Source organism: Naegleria gruberi (assembly GCF_000004985.1).
Source record: "Naegleria gruberi genomic scaffold NAEGRscaffold_35, whole genome shotgun sequence".
Taxonomy (NCBI): domain Eukaryota; phylum Heterolobosea; class Eutetramitea; order Acrasida; family Naegleriidae; genus Naegleria; species Naegleria gruberi.
In genome coordinates, this window is record NW_003163292.1 from 365053 (window position 1) to 384281 (window position 19229).

Here is a 19229-nt window from a genome sequence, read left to right on the forward strand (position 1 = left end):
TTCTTTTTCCTTGTAATTTCTGATTGGAGGAAAGACAATTCTCTTTGAACATTTGCTTTGGTATTTGTAGAGTTCTTGGATTGAACAACCCTTCCTTTCGTAAGAATTAAATCTCTCTTCTCAATTGCCTTTTCCATTTCCAAAATCTTTCTCTTTTGTTCTCGCTTCAAATCATTTAATCTTTGTTCCATCAAGTGAATTTCCTTCTTCATTCTCGTTATTTCTTCTTGACCAACATTTGGATCAAGTGCTTCCTGAATTTCCTTTTGGATTTCAATCTTCTTATCCCAGAATAGAATTTGACGTCTTGGACATGTTAGTATGAAATCAAGGTAATACTTACTCTACATCAACAAGCTCGTTAATAATTGTTTTCTTTTGAGATTTGGTTTCTTCTATGAGATCTTCCAATCTGAAAGCCTCTCTTTCACTTTCTTTCAATCTATCAAGAATCTTGTTTTCCAAATCATAATTGACATCAGCCAAACTATTTTGGGTTAGGTAGTTGGTTGAAATTTTCTTATTAAGTTTTTCGAGGACTTTGTGCATTTTTTGCATTTCGCCATTAAGGGACTTGATTTGGTTTCTTTCTCTAGTTGCTGATCCATCACTTCTACCCTTTCTTTGGGATAAAATTGTTTGTTTGCTCTTGATAGATTTAATCTCATCAGAGAGTTCTTCGGATCTATTCATGAGCTTTACCAATTCGCTTTGGTATCTTGTCCAATCTTTTTTAAGTTGTTCACTTTCTTTCTCTTTAGCCTCAATAGCTTTAGAGATATTCTTGATTGTTGCTTCTAATGGCCCTTGGTTCTCATCTTTTTGATTTCCTAAGAGTTTTTCCATAAGTCTATTCAATTTATCCAAATCGCCTTGTTTCTTTTCAATATCGTCATTCTTTCTTCTAATCTCGAGCTCATACTTTTCAATCAAACTATCCTTTTGTTTTAGGTCCGATTCAAGGTCCTTAAGAACTTGCTCAAGTTGAATATTATGATCTTGAGTTTGAAGTCTGTCAATTGTGATTCTTGCTAGCTCATTTTCCGCTTGTGAAAGCTCAACTTCCTTATCAACAACAGCATTCTTCTTCTTTTCAATGTCCTTAAGGGTGTTTTGACAATCCTTCTTGATGGTAGTGTTTTCACTAAATAAATCAAGGATTTCTTCTTCCAAAAGCCTAATATCATTACTTGCTTTAGCCATCTTCTTTTCAACTACGTCAATATCCTTTCTGATAGTCTTAATATTCGCTTCCTCTTTAGCAATTTCTTGATCTGTCTTATCCAGAGTATTTCTAAGTTGCATATATTGTTGTTGCTTATTTTCCAAAGTTGCATTACTGTCGAGTATTTGTTTTTCCAAATATGTTTGCTCATTTTCATTCTTGATTAAAATTGAGGTAAGTTGTTCGTGCTTTTCTTTTTGTTCGTTAATTGACTTTTTGTAGCCTTCAATTTCATTTTGAATCTCAATAACTTGCTCCTTTTGTTTGCGTAACCCTTCTTCAGTAGCTTTAAGAGCCTCATCTCTTCTTTGCATACCAATCACACTTGTTTTCCATTGTTGGATAAGTCTCTTTTTCTCAAACTCAAGAGCTTCCATTTCAGTTGTTGCTTCAGCGAGAGTTTCACTAGCAACTTTATACTCCTCTTTTTGAGCCTTGTGCAATTCCTCATATTCTTCAAATTGGTCTTTGAGCTTTCTAACTCTATCCATCATTTGATCTATTCTAAAATCTTGTTGCTTTTTTTGCTTTTCAACTTCTTCCATTTCCTTTTCAATTTTATGAGTTTTTCTCTTCTTGATAGCAATATCTCTCTTTGTTTTTTCATTTGCTGTAACTAACATTCTGAGAGTTTGTTGAGATTTTTCCAACTCATCTTGATATTTATACACTTTAAAACAATGTAAATAGAATATTTCTATTAGAAACCTACATTTTTTTCTCTTCTCATCAACATCGGATCTCTTAGCCTTAGCCATTTGAAGTTGATCATTTCTCTTTCTTTCCATTTCTTCTCTGATTTGAGTCATCATAATTAAATTATCGTGACCTTTATCAACATTCTCTTGAAGTTTTACAAGTTTTTGTTGTGTATTATAGAGATTGACACCCAAAGCTTCCCTTTCTTCCCCAATTTTTCTTTGTCTTTCATCCTTTTCAAAAGATTAGAGTTATCGGAAATGATGAAAACTTACAATTTCCTTATGTTGGAGAGTGAGTTCCTCTAATTGTCTTTGATATTGCTCTGAGATTCTGGCTTGGAGTGTAGCCAAAATTGGCTATTAAGAAAAAAGTATTAATCAATAAATCGTCATCATAAAACCTACACTATTTGGGTCTACTCCTCCAAAGTCTGCAATATTTGGATCCATTTTTTTTAGAACTTTAAATCGTAGAATGACAATAATTTGGCGGTTTTTATTGTTGATTAATTTGATGGAAAATGGCGCCAAATTTTCACTTCATAAATCAGCATAGTGTTTTGTTCCATTATCACATCTCATCAAATAAATTATGTTATTATTCGTAATTGAATATAATAATATTATAATAATTTGTAAACATATAAGAAAATTATCCTTCCTTCCATTGATGACCACATTTACAACACTTGAAGAATTGAGTCATAGGTTCATCAGCAGATCTAGTTTGGAACATTTGGAAATAAGCCTTGTTATGGTCACATTTTCCACATTTTGTTTCCACTGTTTCGGACCAGTTGGCTTCGTCATCAATAACATCATCAACTTCCTTCTTTTCCAAATTCATATCAAAATACATTTCACTCTTAATATTACAAATATATGGGCAAGTTTTGCAGACCCATCTATAGACTGAATCTGTTGAACGACCTGCTGCTTTTTCGATTAGCAGGATGTTTCCGCATTGTGGACAAAAGAACATTTTTTTCAAAAACAAATTTGCATTTAAAAATTCAAATTCAAGCAAACAACCATCAAATAATAATAAATAACAACAATTAATGAATTATAATTTTGTACAATGTTTTATTTAGATACATCTGATCAAACCACCAAAACCCAAGAAACAAGCAAAAGCACCTCCTCCTTGTAACACAGCTTTAATTCCGGTTGTTTTCAAAAATTGTTTTCTGTTTCCTCTCATGGATGGCATTAAAGAATAGCCTAAAATTGTCTATTAATTCATTTTGTCTGTATGAATAAAATTATATACACTAATAACCTACCAATCCAGCCATACCACCTCCGACAAGAAATCCTGTCAGAGCTCCCATACCAACAGATGTTGGACAATCATTAAAGTTCTTCTTTTTGGCCATTTATTATTAAATTTTTTTATTACTTGGTTTTTTCAAAAATTGATTGGATTTCTCCCCAATTTTGGATTTAATCAAAATGTCTTTATTCGTCTTAATTTAAAAATGATTTTAATGAAAATCCTTCATTTTCACAACCTTCCTTAATATTTAATAAATTGGTACATAAATCTGCAGAAGAAGGTCTTTGTTCATGGTCAACTGAAAGAGTTTGCATTACTAAATCTACAAGTGGAGCTGGGTAAAATCCTTTTTGAGAAAGTTTTTCTTTCACTGTTTGAAGTCCACTTGCTCCTTTAGTAAGTAATTGAGCACAAATATTAGTATCCATTTCCTTTGTCATTAATTGATATAATACAACACTATATTTCAAAAATTAAAATAATTAAATTATTAACTAAACATACCCTAAACTCCAAATATCAGCCTTCAATCCATACGGTTCATTACTAAACACTTCACTATTATTTCAAATAACTAAGAAAATCATATCAGAAAGAAACTTACGGACTCTACAAAATGTTAATGTGAAAAACATTATTAGAAACTTACCATAAAAAGAAGTGTTCCAGCCTTTGTTTGATTTTGGGTGTTATCAATTTGTTTCGACAAACCAAAATCTCCCAAAACAATATTTATCACGGTTGCATCCAAATTCTTGACAAAAATATTTTGTGGTTTGATATCTCTATAAAATAGGTTTAGAAATTAATAATTTCTATATTTACCTGTGAATTAATCTTCTCTCGTGTAAATAGCTCAATGCCTTTGCCATTTGATAAAATACAGCAAAGACTATTTGTTTTGGTACCATTGCTGTACCAATTGTTTTTCTATTTAAAAATTTAAATTCCAAAGTTAATAATCTTATAAAACAAACCTTATATATGTATCCTATAATATACATGTTTAGAAATATTCTGAAATTTTAGAGTTTAAACTTACTAAATCACCATGTGAATAATATTCCATACAGAAACAAAGTCCTTTGGTAGGTTCATATTTGAAAATTTCATAAGTTTTTAAAACATAAGGATTATCCAATGACAACATGGCTGTTGCTTCTCTATTTGCATTTTCCATTTCCATTTCATCATCGAATGTTACAACTTTAACTGCTCTAATATCGTCACCAATTCCACTTTGAGTAATTCTAACTTTATAAACAACACCAAATCCACCTTTACCAATTCTTTCCAAAATTTCATATTTTCCATTTAACATATTTGCACTATCCGTAGGTGTTTGAGCAGTTAGCTTATTATCTTTAACGTGATTTAAAATTAGTGTTTTAATATCAGGATTTTTTGTCCATTTATCAGGTGTACTTCCAAATGTATCTGTTATTGATTTGTTTGCTCCATGATCCAATAGACATTTTACAACCTCTTTAGAACATAAGTGAGCTGCCTAAATTTTGAAATTAATTATTTGAGAAAATTAACAAACATACCAAATGAAGTGGTGTTTGTTTTAACTCATCTTTTGTTGTAACATTCAATTGAATATCGTTAGCTTCCAATAATAATTTTACCATATCATAACAATTTTTCTTACAAGCAGCATGAAGAGCTGTCCATCCATTCTACTCAATGTAAATATAAATTGAAATGTGAATATATGAAACAAACATTTTGATCTTGAATATTAACATGGGCTCCATGTCTGATTAATAATCTTGCTGCTTCCACTTGATTACTACTCGCTGCTTCATAAAGTGGTGTCTAAATAATTGATGATCATCCTCATTAATCAAATTATAAAACCTACATGCTGTTATTTTCCACAATTTAATATTATTTCATTAATAAGAATATAAATCAAACTTACTCCTTTCTAAAACAAAATATAAATTTGAACAAATAATAATAAATACATACTGGTCCATATTCATTGATTAAATTAAGTGCCTCTTTTGCTTTCAACGTTTCCGTAAGTGTTTCTATTCAAGTCGGAACAATATGAACATCATATCCAATCAATCATAATTGATTCAACATCATTTTCCATCAAATAACTTACCAATGTCACCTTCTCTTGACGCTTTACTCAGTGTTTTTTTAATTTCACGTTCCACAGAATTTGATACTCCCATTACTTTGTGCAATCCAAACAAATAATTCGTTACTGAGTTCGATATTTTTTTAAAAAGGTGACTTTCATTGAAAAGGTGGTATGAAGGGATAACGCGTTATTGGAAGCTCAAAATTGAATAGTAATATTCCATGATCAACTCAACTCAAATGGTCACATTCAATATTTTCATTTCTCCCCACATTATTGGTTAATAATTAGTTGTATTGAATGAATATTGGTGAAAAAGTTCATAAGGAATGCAATAAAGAAACTCAAATCCAATAAAGCTCTGATTGATCTCATAATTAGATTCTCCATTCTGCAGAATCTACTGATATGTTCTTCATTACCAAATATCTATCTTAAAATTCAATAATAATCAAATAGCAAACAAGGTAGTTGTTTGTCCAAATTCAATTCTGAATTGTGATTCATTCACAACGCATCAAAAAAGATCCAATCATATGAAAACCAGCATGTTTGTATGATGAAATTCCTCATTCGTAAAAAGCATCTTCTTGTGCGTGTCAGTAAACAAGCAAATTCAATGGAGTAAACGGCGCTTGAGAATAACTTCGGGGCACTTGTGGGACTATAAAACTCGACACCCAGAAATACAATGCACTCATATTTAGATAAACAAAAAGAAACAAAATCAATTCAGCTAACAACTGGTGTTTTATTATCCAACTCACACATTTGTTACTGCTGCTTATCTAGCTTGCGTACCGCCCCACTAAAATAGATTACAACAAATCTTTGAAAAACAATCGACAACAAGGCTTTTGAGAGATGACAGTCACAATCCTTAAGGTTAAATTTGTCTCTGAAGAAACATTATTTGAATATGGATCACTTCCAATTGAGTTTGATATTTGTTGTTCCTCACCTAAATCTTCATCATCATCTTCAAATTCCAAATCAAAGACAAACTCAAAGAGAAAACAACAAGTCAAATGGTCTGAAGAAGATGATAGAATTTTGAGAATGTATGCAGAGAAGGAATATTCATGGAAGGTAGGTATCAATTTATAATACTCAATATCTCATCATCATCACAATAATGTTATTAATTTAAAATTCAAATAATGATTAGGAAATTGCAACCAACTTTTTAAATGATAAATTTACTCCACAACAACTTCATCAAAGATGGAAGAGAGTTTTAAATGATAGTATTAATAGAGAGCCATGGTCTGAAGAAGAAGACAAGGCCATTATTGAATATGTTAAGAAGGTATGGTATCACTTTTTCATCTCTTAACTTAAATTAAAAACTAATATAGTATGGTTGTACTTGGTCAAAATTGAGAACTCTGCTTGGAACTCAAAGAACTGACACAATGGTCAGACAACGTTGGTTAAAGATTACAAATGGTCAAGGTCTAGTTGGTGTTGCATCAAAGCATAATCAACCAACTTCATTGGCATCACTCTCTAACTCTTCTACTAATAGTGAATCTAGTCCTAATACTATTTCTCAACCACCTAATAATATTCAATCCATTGTAAATAGCTTCAATGAAGAAAATGATGTCTTCGATTTTATTAAGAAACATCAACTTATTACTCCACCTCAACAAGTTCAACAACCAGTTATTGAAAAGCAACCAATTAAGAAACCTGTTCAACCAATATCACTTGATAGTTTAACATGTGATGAAGAATTATTTGATCAGAGATCAGCTCCAACTGAACCAAAGTCAACTTGTCCACCATCCATTAAGGATATTGATCCAGCCATAACTATTGACTCAACAGTTTCTTCTTCTTTAGGGACTTTATTAGATAATAATTATGATTTGATGGATTTCCATTCATCACTTCAAACCAATTTGGAAAGAGAATGGTTGAACCAAATCTTTTCACAAGATTTCTAACTGTATTATAACTCAACTCTTATATAATAAAAACATTTTTGTAAAAAGAAGACTTGTTCAACTTGTAATAATACAACCCCAGATAATGAAATCACTCGATATATGGTTTCAATCATGACTGAAAACAAGCGAATTGGTTTGATTTCCCTTTTGAAATTTCATGAAATGAAAAAATGGCGCCAAACAACGTACAGTAATGAATAATCAAACACAAGTTTAAAAAAAATGAGACGAGTTAATAACCCTAATCAAAGTCCCGAAAACAAGAAGTCGAAAAACTTCCAGGAAAAGGTAATTATTCTTAGCTATTGTACAACTTGATAATCCTGTTAGTTTAAGGATAAAATTAGTGTAACAAATAAGGATGGAACAAGAACCAAACTTTCAAATGGAGAAGTGGAAAACAAATTTAAACCAACAATAATTCAAAAAACCTCTCCATCTAAACCACCAAATCCTTTTAATTCTCAACAAAAATCACAAGAGGTTCCCACACCTTTCAAGCCACTTTACAAAATTCCAAACTCTCCAATACAAATAGCATCAAATAAGGATAATTCAAAGGAAACAAATATTTTAATAGTGAACCATACAAACCATGATCGACATGTTGTTGGTGATTCTGTTCCATCAACAGCTTGCGTATCGGAAATATCTGTTTCACCAGAAACAAATAATCATCAACCTGTAGTACATCATATCGTCTCTACTACATCATCGAGATTTTCTTCAAGAGAAAGTTCAGCCTCTTCAAGAAATAGAAAGAAACCAGTTATTACAGCTCAGCAATTTAAGAATATGGTGGAAGAAAAAAAGAAGGACAATGATATGTTAATTCCAAAAATTGAATCTCCACCTTCTCCTCAACAACCAAAAGTAATTACTCCTCCAGAGAAGAAAATTAATGTTAGATTAATTCATGAATATGAAAATCAAGAGAATGAATCATTTATTTCCTCAATTGATCATGTCAGCCCTATCAATAAGCAGAAAAATGTTGGAGCATATTCTGATATTTATGGAATGCCAAAAAAGAAGAATGAAGCTGACTATGATGTGGAATCTGTTCAAAAAGATCCAGGATACGCCAAATCTAAAAAGGAAATCACTTACAAACCATATTCAATGAATGATTACAACAAAATCAAATCTCAAGGTAATATTAAATTAGGGGGTTTGGGAGCTGATTTACAAAATGAACAATTGTTGGAAAAGAAGGAAAAAGCGTCCAAGATGAAAGAGTACGCAAAAGAAATATCTCAACTCAATAATAATAAGATTAAGAAACAAAAGACACCAACGACAAGCCAACCAACCCCTCAAGAAATTGAAGCTGCCAAACTGGCAAGTGTAAGAGAGAAAGCGCTCGAATTTGCATCAAAAATACCAAAGCCAAAACCTAAAAAGAAGTACTCTGGCTCAGCAACAGCCGATGCCGAACCAGAACCATTATCTGAGTTGGAAATGTTGGAATTACAACATGAAAGAGACAGAGAATGGTTGAAAAAAGAGTTTGCTACTCGGTAATAATAAAAAAGCAATACCAAAACTATTTACTGGAATAGAGCAGTACCAACTAAAATAGAGAAGTTGGGAAAGAAAGGAATTTTAGTTTTGTGTTTTTTAAAATGTATCTCTTATTATACACAACGAATACGCATTAGTAAATGCAGATATTGGTTGTTTATAATAAGTAATATCATTTTAAACGACACAAAACTAAAATTCCTTGCTTTCACCATATTTGATTGAAAGTAATTTCTCTCATTTGCTGGTACTGTTTCTATTTTTTTGACAAAGGATTGTAAAGGTAAGGAGGTATAGCTTTTTTGAGAGCCCCTATTTGGTCTAGTGAAATGCATGATTTTGTACAAGCATTTTTTTTTGCTTCCTTTTTTGTTTTTCCATCTCCAATTTGATTAGTAAGTTTTAAAGCAGACAGATCAATTTCACAACGAAAACTTGTAATATGTGATGGACCGTAGCATGTTTCAATATATGTAGGTTTCATATTTTGTCCAAATGTTTGACTCCAAAAATATTCCAATATTTGAACGGACCTACTTTCGTCAAACTCAGGCTCATCAGAAATTGTAGGATTAATAGGAATAAACTGGTTTGTTTGAGGTTGCTGAACCAAATTCTTAGCTAGAAATGATGCATAGGATTTAATATGTTTTCTTCCCTTAATATGATCTTGAAGAGCATCCACGCTATTACAAAACATATCACAAGCAGTACAAATATAACCATCCTGTTTTCCAATCCTTTGTATAGTAACAACTCCCTCTGAAATTAATTGTTGAATTGATGGTTGTTCAACATTGTCAACAAAAGGAGGAGAAGTACCTTTAGAATAATTCTCACTAGGTACTGATGATGATGGATGTGAGGGTGGTGGTGATGTATATGTGGAATATGAAGATATTGTTGGTGGTGGTGATGTATATTGAGCATTAATTTGTTCTCTATTAACATTTTTCAAATGCTGTTTTCCATTGAAATGAGTTAATAAAACATCAGGTCCATTACAATCCACATTACACAAAGTGCAAGAGTAAATTTCCAATGTTCCAACAACAGTCTTAGAATAATATTTAGCATGAATTCTAAATGCTTCAGGAATAGTAGGTGGTTGAGCCTTAGGGGGATAATTATTTTGAATTCCAGGAATTTGTGGATTGGAAAAAGGTGGAGTGTGTTCTCTCTGTAGTTCTTCAGGGCTAGTACTGCTCTGAATTGGATTTTGAATTGGATTAGAAGAGCTATACGGTGTAAAAGCTGATTCTTGATAGAATGTTTTCTGCTTTTTTTGATGTTTAGATCCTCTTACGTGTTCATCATATTTCTCTTTACTATTGCAACTAATAGAACAAAGGCTACAATACCAATTATTCAAATGTTGAGAGACTGATGGATTATTACTCAAATTTAAACCATTAAAATTACTGATAAGATCATCCTCTTGACTACTATAAGAATTTGTAGAATTTGTAGAATGTGTAGAATGAGTAGAATGTGTAGAGTTTGAATAATTTGTTCGACTATCATTAGGATAATATTGATGGGATTGATGATGATGATAAGGTTCTTGAATCCTTGTATTTCCACCCATCAAATAGTTCCTACTATCAGTATATACAGGCTTTGTTTCTGGATGATAATTCTGTGTTGGATAAAAAGGTGTATAATGAATATTACTACTAGTTGGAATATTTGAATATCCTAATTGAGTATTACTATTTGTATATTGATGAGGATTTGTATTGTTGTTATTGCTTGCAGTCGGAAATGGTTTTGAAATTATTTGATCGTTTAGAGGAAGGTTTGTTGGATGTTTTTGAATATTTAAATGCTTAATAGGTTCAGAATTCTTAATATTTAAAGATGATATGGGTATGTTATTACTATGTTGAATAAAAGATAATGATGCATTCGTTGTTGTTGGTGGAGGCTGTATAGTTTGACTTGTTGGTTTCTGTTTAGCCTCAGTTTTCCTGATATGTTCAGAACTTTTGAGATGTTCTCTATATTCTGAAGAGGAGTTTGTTGAGTAATTGCATGTATTACATGTGAATGGCATTTTGTTGAAACTTTAATAACTTGGGAATTCTCAAATTACTTGTTTTAATGTTTTTTAATCTATTAATAATCAGACACTAGTGCAACCAGAGCTTTACTTGGATCGGATTGATTTCGGATGCTACACTGTTGTAAGATATTAATATTTGGTTGTTCCAATGTATTGTTGGAAATGCGGAAAGAAGAGGGTCACTCTTCAACTGCAATAATACTTATTTTTTTTAAAGGTGTTTTTAGAGATTGAAAGATTAAATATATTATACTAATAACAAGTATATTATTGAACAATTAAATAATTTTATATTTATTATGATGATTAAAATTATATGTTCCAATATTGTTATTGTCGTTCATTGAAGGTGTAGTCAAATATAATTATTTGATTTTTAAATCATGATGAATGTTTTGTGAGTTGTCCCATTGGAAGCTCTTTGGTCAAACAAAGCCATTGAGTACTTGTTGGTTAGGTTAAAAGCCAAGTATCAATAATATCCGAGAAGTACGTATCTGCTACATTATTTTTTGCAAGGTAATTGTTGGGTAAAAATTTTGATTGTAAAATAACAGGCAACCACACATTTTAAAGTTTTGTTGAAAAAAAAATACACTAAATGTAAGTCTAGTCATCCTCATCTTTGCTTACGCTTCAAATCTTATTACTTTTCGTACAGCAAAATGGGCCGTATGCATGGTGCCGGTAACGGTAAATCTCAATCTGTCATTCCATACAGAAGATCTCCACCAACATGGTTGAAGGTTACTGCTGAAGAAGTTGAAGACAAGATTGTCAAGCTCGCCAGAAAGGGTTACACTCCATCACAAATTGGTGCTATCTTGAGAGATTCCGACGGTATTGGTAGAGTCAAGTCTGTCACTGGTAAGAAGATCTTGAGAATGCTCAAGTCTAATGGTTTGGCCCCAGAAATCCCAGAAGATTTGTACCAATTGATCAAGAAGGCTGTTGGTATCAGAAAGCACTTGGAAAAGACCAGAAAGGATAGAAAGGCTAAGTACCAATTGATTCTCTGTGAATCTAAGGTCCACAGACTTTCAAGATACTACAAGAGCACTAAGGTTTTGGCTCCAAACTGGAAGTATGAAAGCGCAACTGCTGAAGCTTTGATCAATGCTTAAATTTTAATCACTATAAAAAAACAAATATTTAAAATTCAACAATTTACAAATTTATGCAATTTTTCAGAATGTTATTTCTTTTTGAACTTATTTTTACCTTCACATCTTGAAAGATTTCGACTTAGTTTGTGTTACAACCAAGAAATGGATTTATTAAAGATATTTGACTAATAACTTGACATCATGAACTTGTTTGTTAATTCTATAAAATGGTCTTAATGTTCTACCCAATAATTCAAGTTGTTCATCTTCTCCTTGTTTGAAAATGAAATACTTGTAACAATCAATTGGATTCCATTTCAAATTCAAATCACAAATTAATTGAGATTCTTCCAAGGTTGATTCATTGAATGACTTAGTAATTTCAACTTGTTCAATTGGTTTCAAGTTCAAATCTAACAATTTTTCACCAATATTCAAATAACCTAATTTCATTGCATAATAATCTTCTTCATTACTATCAATAATGGAATGTTCATCAGAAGGTGATGGAGTTGAATCACTTTGAATACAATCAATATAAATATTTGTAATTTCATCATCGAATTCAATAATATTATTCAAAGAATAAGTTTTTAATATCCAACCACCATTCATCATTTCAGATTTAACATTTTGATCCATTTTACTCAAATCAATTAAACCTAATTTTACAGTTTCAATTAATAAATGTAAAGAAGAATATTTTTCATTAAATTCATTACTATATTTAAATGCATATTGAATATTTGTTATATTATTATTTAAATTATTATTTAAATTATTTAATTTAATACTAGTTTTAAATAATTTAAATCTTGTTAATTTTACTTCATCTTGATTAAATTTTCCATAAAATTCTAAACAATTTCCACCTAAAAAGGAATCTAAATAATTAAAATTCCAATTAATTGAATATTCTTGTCCAATATTTAAAATTTTATAATTTCTAAAATTAGGTAATAAATCTTGTTCAGAAATATCATTCCATTTTAATACATTTTGATTATTTCCATAAATGTAATAATTTAATCCAACACCTGAATTAAAAAATGTTGAAAATAAATTTTTAATTAATTTTTCATTTAAATAATTTGAATTATTTTCATTTTTACTTTTTAATTTTAAATTTAAAGAACAATTTGAAATTCTTGATCCAAAATTTCCCGCCCAATTTTCAACATCCTTTCCACCATGTTCCCAAATTATTGTTTTAATTAAATTTATATTTTTTAAAATAAAATTAAAATTAATACATTTCCAATTAGAGTTACAAATAATTTCACCAGAATTAAATTCTTTAATAATTTTATCATTTTTATCTAAAAATTTAATTTTTAAATAAAATAAATCTTGACAATTTGGTTCAGTTCCTTTTATCCAACATTTTGCATTTAAAATTAAATTATTTAAATTATTATTATTTCCATTTATATCAATTTCATTTAATATAAAAGGTAAATTAATTAATTGTTCCATTTTTGACCAATTAAAAGATGAAATAAAAGATTTTGATTGATTAAAATCATTATTTAAAGATTTAATCCAATTTCCATTTATATTCCAACCTTCAAATTCATTTAATTGTCCATTTCCATTTTTTAATAATTCAATAATTTTATAATTTCCATTCCAAAATAAATTTTCAATATTTTCATATTCATTTCTAATTAAATTTAAATTTTCAATATTTTCTAAATTTGTAAAATTATTAAAATAATTTTCATAAATAAAACCTGGAGCAAATAAGGCAATAGATGTTTCATATTTGTTAATTTCATTTAATGCTATTTTAGTATTAAATTGTCCACCACCATATTGTCCTCTACCAAATATATCTATACCTGTAAATATTTTATATTTATTTAATTTTTTATTTAATTTTAAATTATTTTCTATTAAAATATTTTGTAATAGATTTAAATTATTTAAATTATTATTATTTTGTAAATTATTTTCTAATAAATTAATAAAATTATTTAAATTAATTAAAGAATTATTTAACATTTCAGGTTTCCAATTATAATTTAAAAAAATTCCATCACTTTCATTTAAAAAAATTAAATTTTTTTCATTTAATTCATTTTGCCATTTTAATTCTCCATTTGGATAAATAATTGAATCATACCAAATTATTTTAGAATTTTTAATTAATTCTTTACATTTTAATTTTAAATATTTAATAAAATTAATTAATTTTAAACATAAATCTTGATTTAAATTACATTCTATATTTAGAAACCATCCATCAAATTTATAATAAATTGCTAAATTTATCAAATAATCAGCAAATTGTTCATAATTTCCATTTAAAATTTTAGAAATTTCTTTACTTCCTTCATCCCATTCAAAAATTAAATTTCCTAAAACTAAAATTCCATTTTTATGTGCAATTTCAGTCCAACCAACAGGTGGTATTGTAATTCTATTTAATATTTAATATATTTAATATTATATAATATTTAATATTTAAAATAAATTTAAAAAATAAAAAAAACAAACCTTTCATGACTAAAATAAATAAAAATATCAACAAATTGCCAATAATTAAAATTAAAAGTTAAAAAATCATTTCCACTTTGAATAAATTTATCATTTAAATATCCACCTTTCATATCATGACATAAAATTACTTTTTGTCTATTTTTAGTAAAATTATTTTTAAAATTAATTTTAGCAATATTTAAATCATCTTTAAAATTAAATTCTTGATTAATTGAATAAATTGGTTCTGAAATTATTTTAAATGGTTCATTAGATATTTCTAAAGATGGAAATGAATAATTAAAATTAAAATTAAAAATTTCATTTGAAAAATAAAAAAATAAATTTTGTAAAATTCCTTTAAATGGTTTTGAATTTTCTAATTTTGGTGGAATTATAAATGGATTAAAATTATTTATAATTGAATTTAAATTATTAAAATTTAATTCTTGTTCATATTCTAATTTATTATATTTAGTAATTTTAATTAATAATTTATTTTTAAATATTAATTGAATATGATACCATTTATATAAATTAAAATTATAATTAATTATTAAATCATTAATTATTAATTTGTTATTTAAATATGTTGATAATTTAATTAATAAATCTCCTTTTTTTAAAATTGTAAAATAATTTGAATTTAATAATTCTAAAAAGTAAATTGAAAAGGAAATATTTAATGTAGATTCAGAATTAGAAATTATTATTGGTGCATGAATTTTTAAATTTTCATTATTATTTGTAATAAAATTACATGATGGAAGTAAATTAATTAAATTTGATGGTAATGAAAGTTGTAGATGTGGATCGGATAGATGATCACTATCATTACTAATACTTTCATTCATTTTATTAGTATTATTATTATTAACAACTTGGTGATGAATGTGAAGAGGTTCACCAGCAAGCAAATCGAGAGATGATGTAAATTTTTTAGGCTTGATCTTTCAATACAATTTCAGCCTTGTTTTCGTAAGTACCCGGCAGAGAAGATAAAATTCAGTGTCAAACATAATTGGCGCCAATCAAACTACAACAACAACAATAACACTAAGAAGATTAAAAACAAAGAATTATAAAAATGGCTGACGAAGTAACACAAAAGAAATTGAAGGAGGCTTTCAGATTATTTGAACGTGAGGGGTGTATTGAAGTGGATGATTTAGGTATTATTATGAGACACTTGAATCTTAATCCTACGGAAAAACAAATTTCTGCATTAAAAACTGAAATGGGTCCAAATGTTATTGATTACAATGTTTTTGAAGCAGTGATGAGTAAGATTGTCCTTACATCAACCTATGATGGTGCAACTTTAACTTTGGACACTGAAGATCAATTATTAAGAGCTTTTGAAATTTTGGATCCGGAGAGGAATGGTTTAATTCCTTCAGAGAAATTGGTTCAATTACTCAAATCACAAGGAGAACCAATGACTGAAGAGGAAATTAATGAATTCCTTCAATTTGCTCAATCCAAAGATTCAGCAATCATTCGATATGAAGAGTATGTCAATTTGTTATGTAGTCATTTAAAGAAATAAACTATTATTATGATTATAAAATTTTTCTAGATGATTTATTGAGTTTCACGCAAACGTCTAATAGTAGATCTAACAGTAGCAGCAGCGACAGTGTTCAAAGTCCAGGCACCACCAGCTTGAGTCTTATTACACTTCTTGCAGTTCCAGATACCAACAGCAACTCTCTTAACGCTGTGCTTACCACAGAATTGACAGAAGTGCTTTTGCTTCTTGGCAATTTCGTATTTCTTGGCTCTCTTTCTCAAGTTAGCACCATATCTAGTACCGAATTTACCGCAAATACCTGCTTTCTTTGTTCTCTTGGCCTGTTATTGGTGTTACTATTTAAAAAAATAATGAGTACGAAAACTTACCATCGTTATGTTTTTGACTTTTTTTTTCAACAAAAATTTTTAAAACTTGTGGTTGTCTAGGCACTACATACTTTACAATGAAAATAATCTTCAGCAGCTTCAAAAATATTCATCAAACAAATGTGAAGCAGTCATAACGGACATTCAGATAATCGGATCACTCAAGGAAACCTCTTGTGCCATTCATCATATTAACTATTATGTGCCATTCATCATAACAATTACACTCTTCTTAAAACAAGAACAATGTTACTTTGAATCAAAATTAATTTACTTTAAAAAGAATTCACAGAACAGAATAATACACTTAAACCATTCCTTTTCTTCTTCTACTTTTTCTTAAAGAATGAACTGATAGATTGTTGTTTTGTACCACTATTACTAGCCTTGACCACAGACTTTTTAGTTGTTGCTGCTGTTTCCTTCTTCTTTTTAGATGCATCAGTTGTTGTTGCTGCTGTTGGTGCTTCGTCATCCTTCATGGCATTATCATGATCTTCATCATCCGAAGATAATTCGTAGTACACTATCATCATCATCAACAACATCAACAATATCATCACTTCCATGTAGAGAAAAGGAAATTGAACAAATTAAAACATCACTATCAAATTGTATACAATTATCATGTCCTAAAACAATGTACATTGCAGGAGAACCAGGTACAGGTAAAACAGCCTGTATTAAACAAGTATTAAATGATTTGGAAAATGAATATAATAATACATCATCAAATAATAGTAATAATAATAATAATAATAGTAAAAGTAATAGTAATAATAATAATATACATAAATTTAAATATATATTTATTAATGCAATGAAATTAAATCAACCATTTAAAGCCTTTGAAATTATCTATGATCAAGTTATTAAAAATTCCAATAATAAATTAAAAATCAAGCCTAAAAAAGCGCAATATAAACCACGTATAGAAAATTATTTTAAAAATTCCAAAACATTTAACAAACGTAAATATTTAATTATAATAATAGATGAAATGGATTTTTTTGTAACAAAAACATCTAATAATACTAAAAATATACATTTATTATATGATTTAGTTGATATAACAAGAGATTCTAATAGTAAATTATGTATAATTGGAATTAGTAATACAGTTTCATTATTAGATCAATTAAATAGTAAAATTAAAAGTAGATTTGATGAAATGATAACTTTTTTTCCATATGAAAATGATCAAATTAGAACAATAATTGAAAGTAAAATATTAACAAATTATGATAATTATTTTGAAAAGGGTGCAATTAAAATGATTGGTTCTTTAATTGCTAGAAAAGCAGGTGATATACGTCAAGCTATTGATATTATTAAAAGATGTATTGAAATTTATTCTATAAAAGGAAATTTACAAGAAAAGAAAATTGATTCTTTATTTGTTAAATCAATTGCAACTGATTTTACAGATAGATATCCAATTTCACAATTAAGTATTTATCATAAAATATTTTTATATTGTACTATTTTGGAATATGAAATGAAATTAAAAAATTTAAAAGAAAATCAAAATTTAAATAATTATGAATCAAATCCAAATAATTTATTATTTGAACGTATTGTAATGAGATTTCAAAATTTATTAGCAATGTTTGAAAATTCAATGAATATAAATAGTATTACTACTACTACTACCACTTTCAATAATAGTAATAATAATAATTTAAATAATAATAATAATAGTACTTCCAATAATAATAGTAATAATTCAATGAATAATAATAATTTAAATAATTCCAATAATATAAAATATTCATTTATAAATCCAAGTTTAGATCAATTACAATTAATAATGTTTACATTATGTGAATTGGGAATAATTTCAATTGATAATGATAAAAGAGAACGTTTACCAATTATACATTTTGAAACTGAATATCAATTATTATTATTTAATTTAGAACAAGATGATGAAATGAAACCAATTATGAAATTAAATAAATAATATTTTTTGAACATCACATTAATATAATTTATTTGTTCTTTTTGTAATAAATTATAATTCATCTTTATTTTCTAAAGCAATAATTGAATTTGTCTCATCAGATAATTTCCATTCCATATTATTTTTATCATTTTTATCATTTTTATCATTTCCATTATTTTCATTTTCATTATTTTCATTTCCATTTTCATTATTATTTAAATTAGATGAAGGTAATAAAAGTTTAAAAGGAATGTCTAAACATAAATGTTCAATCATTTCTCTTCTTTGTGGATCATGTTCTAATTGTTGATATTTATAAATTCTTAAAGTAGCTTCATGTGTACCATTTAAAATGGAATATAAAGGTCTTTCTATATTAATATGATATGTTTTGTTTAAATTTATAATTGGACAATTTGAATCTTGTAATTTACAATTAATTTCTAAATTATTTTTAGATTGGTTTCCTAAAAAAGAACCACAACAAATATCATATGGTCCTTTATATTTAATTTTTTGACCTGTTTCTTCATGCCATAATTCTAAATTATAAAATAAATGATTAGTTTCCATAATTGGTTCATTAAATTTAATATCCATTTCAATTTTAACACCAGGTGTATTATATCTAGTAGGTACAATTGTTAAATGTGAAGTAATTAATGAAATTAAAGAATCTTCTTCATCATAACAATGTTTCCATTGTATAAATTTAGTATATGGTTTTGTAAATTTATTTTTTAATGATTTAATTTTAATATTTCTATTATTAATTTGATCATTATTTAATTTATTTAAATTTTTAACATTGGAATTTAATGTTTTAAATTTTACTTTTTCTTTTAAACTTGCCTTTTCTTGACAATTTATTTGTATATTATTTAATATTGTTGTTAATAATAATAATAGTGATAATAATAGTGATAGTATTGTTGTTGTTGTTGT

At 27.8% G+C, this 19229-nt stretch overlaps 10 protein-coding genes across 10 annotated transcripts; 5 read left to right on the forward strand and 5 right to left on the reverse strand.

Moving 5' to 3' along the window:
• Positions 1–2578: 2578 nt before the first annotated feature.
• NAEGRDRAFT_69676 (uncharacterized protein) lies at positions 2579–2908 on the reverse strand (the record flags this gene model as incomplete). Its single annotated transcript, XM_002675260.1, has 1 exon — positions 2579–2908. One exon carries the CDS (start codon positions 2906–2908, stop codon positions 2579–2581), a length of 330 nt encoding a protein of 109 aa, XP_002675306.1.
• Positions 2909–3396: 488 nt separating this feature from the next.
• Positions 3397–5397, reverse strand: NAEGRDRAFT_69677 (uncharacterized protein; the record flags this gene model as incomplete). Its single annotated transcript, XM_002675261.1, has 12 exons — positions 3397–3664; positions 3710–3763; positions 3810–3814; positions 3855–3990; positions 4031–4135; positions 4183–4196; positions 4248–4712; positions 4756–4887; positions 4934–5026; positions 5133–5138; positions 5183–5244; positions 5325–5397. 12 exons carry the CDS (start codon positions 5395–5397, stop codon positions 3397–3399), a joined length of 1413 nt encoding a protein of 470 aa, XP_002675307.1.
• Positions 5398–6025: 628 nt separating this feature from the next.
• On the forward strand, positions 6026–7300 carry NAEGRDRAFT_80413 (uncharacterized protein). Its single transcript, XM_002675185.1, has 3 exons — positions 6026–6395; positions 6475–6615; positions 6665–7300. Exons 1-3 carry the CDS (start codon positions 6171–6173, stop codon positions 7256–7258), a joined length of 960 nt encoding a protein of 319 aa, XP_002675231.1. The 5' UTR covers positions 6026–6170; the 3' UTR covers positions 7259–7300.
• A 183-nt stretch (positions 7301–7483) lies between these two features.
• On the forward strand, positions 7484–8785 carry NAEGRDRAFT_69679 (uncharacterized protein; the record flags this gene model as incomplete). The annotated part of the gene is made up of 2 exons (XM_002675186.1): positions 7484–7549; positions 7592–8785. 2 exons carry the CDS (start codon positions 7484–7486, stop codon positions 8783–8785), a joined length of 1260 nt encoding a protein of 419 aa, XP_002675232.1.
• A 256-nt stretch (positions 8786–9041) lies between these two features.
• NAEGRDRAFT_69680 (uncharacterized protein) lies at positions 9042–10841 on the reverse strand (the record flags this gene model as incomplete). Its single annotated transcript, XM_002675262.1, has 1 exon — positions 9042–10841. One exon carries the CDS (start codon positions 10839–10841, stop codon positions 9042–9044), a length of 1800 nt encoding a protein of 599 aa, XP_002675308.1.
• A 598-nt stretch (positions 10842–11439) lies between these two features.
• Positions 11440–12013, forward strand: NAEGRDRAFT_58574 (40S ribosomal protein S13). Its single transcript, XM_002675187.1, has 2 exons — positions 11440–11453; positions 11512–12013. The coding sequence occupies exon 2, from the start codon at positions 11516–11518 to the stop codon at positions 11972–11974; it is 459 nt and encodes a 152-aa protein (XP_002675233.1). The 5' UTR covers positions 11440–11453; positions 11512–11515; the 3' UTR covers positions 11975–12013.
• Positions 12014–12127: 114 nt separating this feature from the next.
• Positions 12128–12598, reverse strand: NAEGRDRAFT_69682 (uncharacterized protein; the record flags this gene model as incomplete). The annotated part of the gene is made up of 1 exon (XM_002675263.1): positions 12128–12598. One exon carries the CDS (start codon positions 12596–12598, stop codon positions 12128–12130), a length of 471 nt encoding a protein of 156 aa, XP_002675309.1.
• Positions 12599–15524: 2926 nt separating this feature from the next.
• Positions 15525–15986, forward strand: NAEGRDRAFT_69683 (uncharacterized protein; the record flags this gene model as incomplete). Its single annotated transcript, XM_002675188.1, has 1 exon — positions 15525–15986. The coding sequence occupies one exon, from the start codon at positions 15525–15527 to the stop codon at positions 15984–15986; it is 462 nt and encodes a 153-aa protein (XP_002675234.1).
• A 789-nt stretch (positions 15987–16775) lies between these two features.
• On the forward strand, positions 16776–18302 carry NAEGRDRAFT_88228 (ORC1/CDC6; the record flags this gene model as incomplete). Its single annotated transcript, XM_002675189.1, has 1 exon — positions 16776–18302. The coding sequence occupies one exon, from the start codon at positions 16776–16778 to the stop codon at positions 18300–18302; it is 1527 nt and encodes a 508-aa protein (XP_002675235.1).
• Positions 18303–18353: 51 nt separating this feature from the next.
• On the reverse strand, positions 18354–18884 carry NAEGRDRAFT_69685 (uncharacterized protein; the record flags this gene model as incomplete). The annotated part of the gene is made up of 1 exon (XM_002675264.1): positions 18354–18884. One exon carries the CDS (start codon positions 18882–18884, stop codon positions 18354–18356), a length of 531 nt encoding a protein of 176 aa, XP_002675310.1.
• Positions 18885–19229: the final 345 nt, after the last annotated feature.

What these genes read in the sequence shown, in the direction of transcription:
- NAEGRDRAFT_80413 (XM_002675185.1), top strand. Translation starts at nt 6,171, where the DNA reads ATGACAGTCACAATCCTTAAGGTTAAATTTGTCTCTGAAGAAACATTA. An exon ending in AGAAGGAATATTCATGGAAG is followed by an intron (nt 6,396 to 6,474) that starts GTAGGTATCAAT and finishes AATAATGATTAG; the next exon opens with GAAATTGCAACCAACTTTTT. An exon ending in TTATTGAATATGTTAAGAAG is followed by an intron (nt 6,616 to 6,664) that starts GTATGGTATCAC and finishes AAACTAATATAG; the next exon opens with TATGGTTGTACTTGGTCAAA.
- NAEGRDRAFT_58574 (XM_002675187.1), top strand. Translation starts at nt 11,516, where the DNA reads ATGGGCCGTATGCATGGTGCCGGTAACGGTAAATCTCAATCTGTCATT.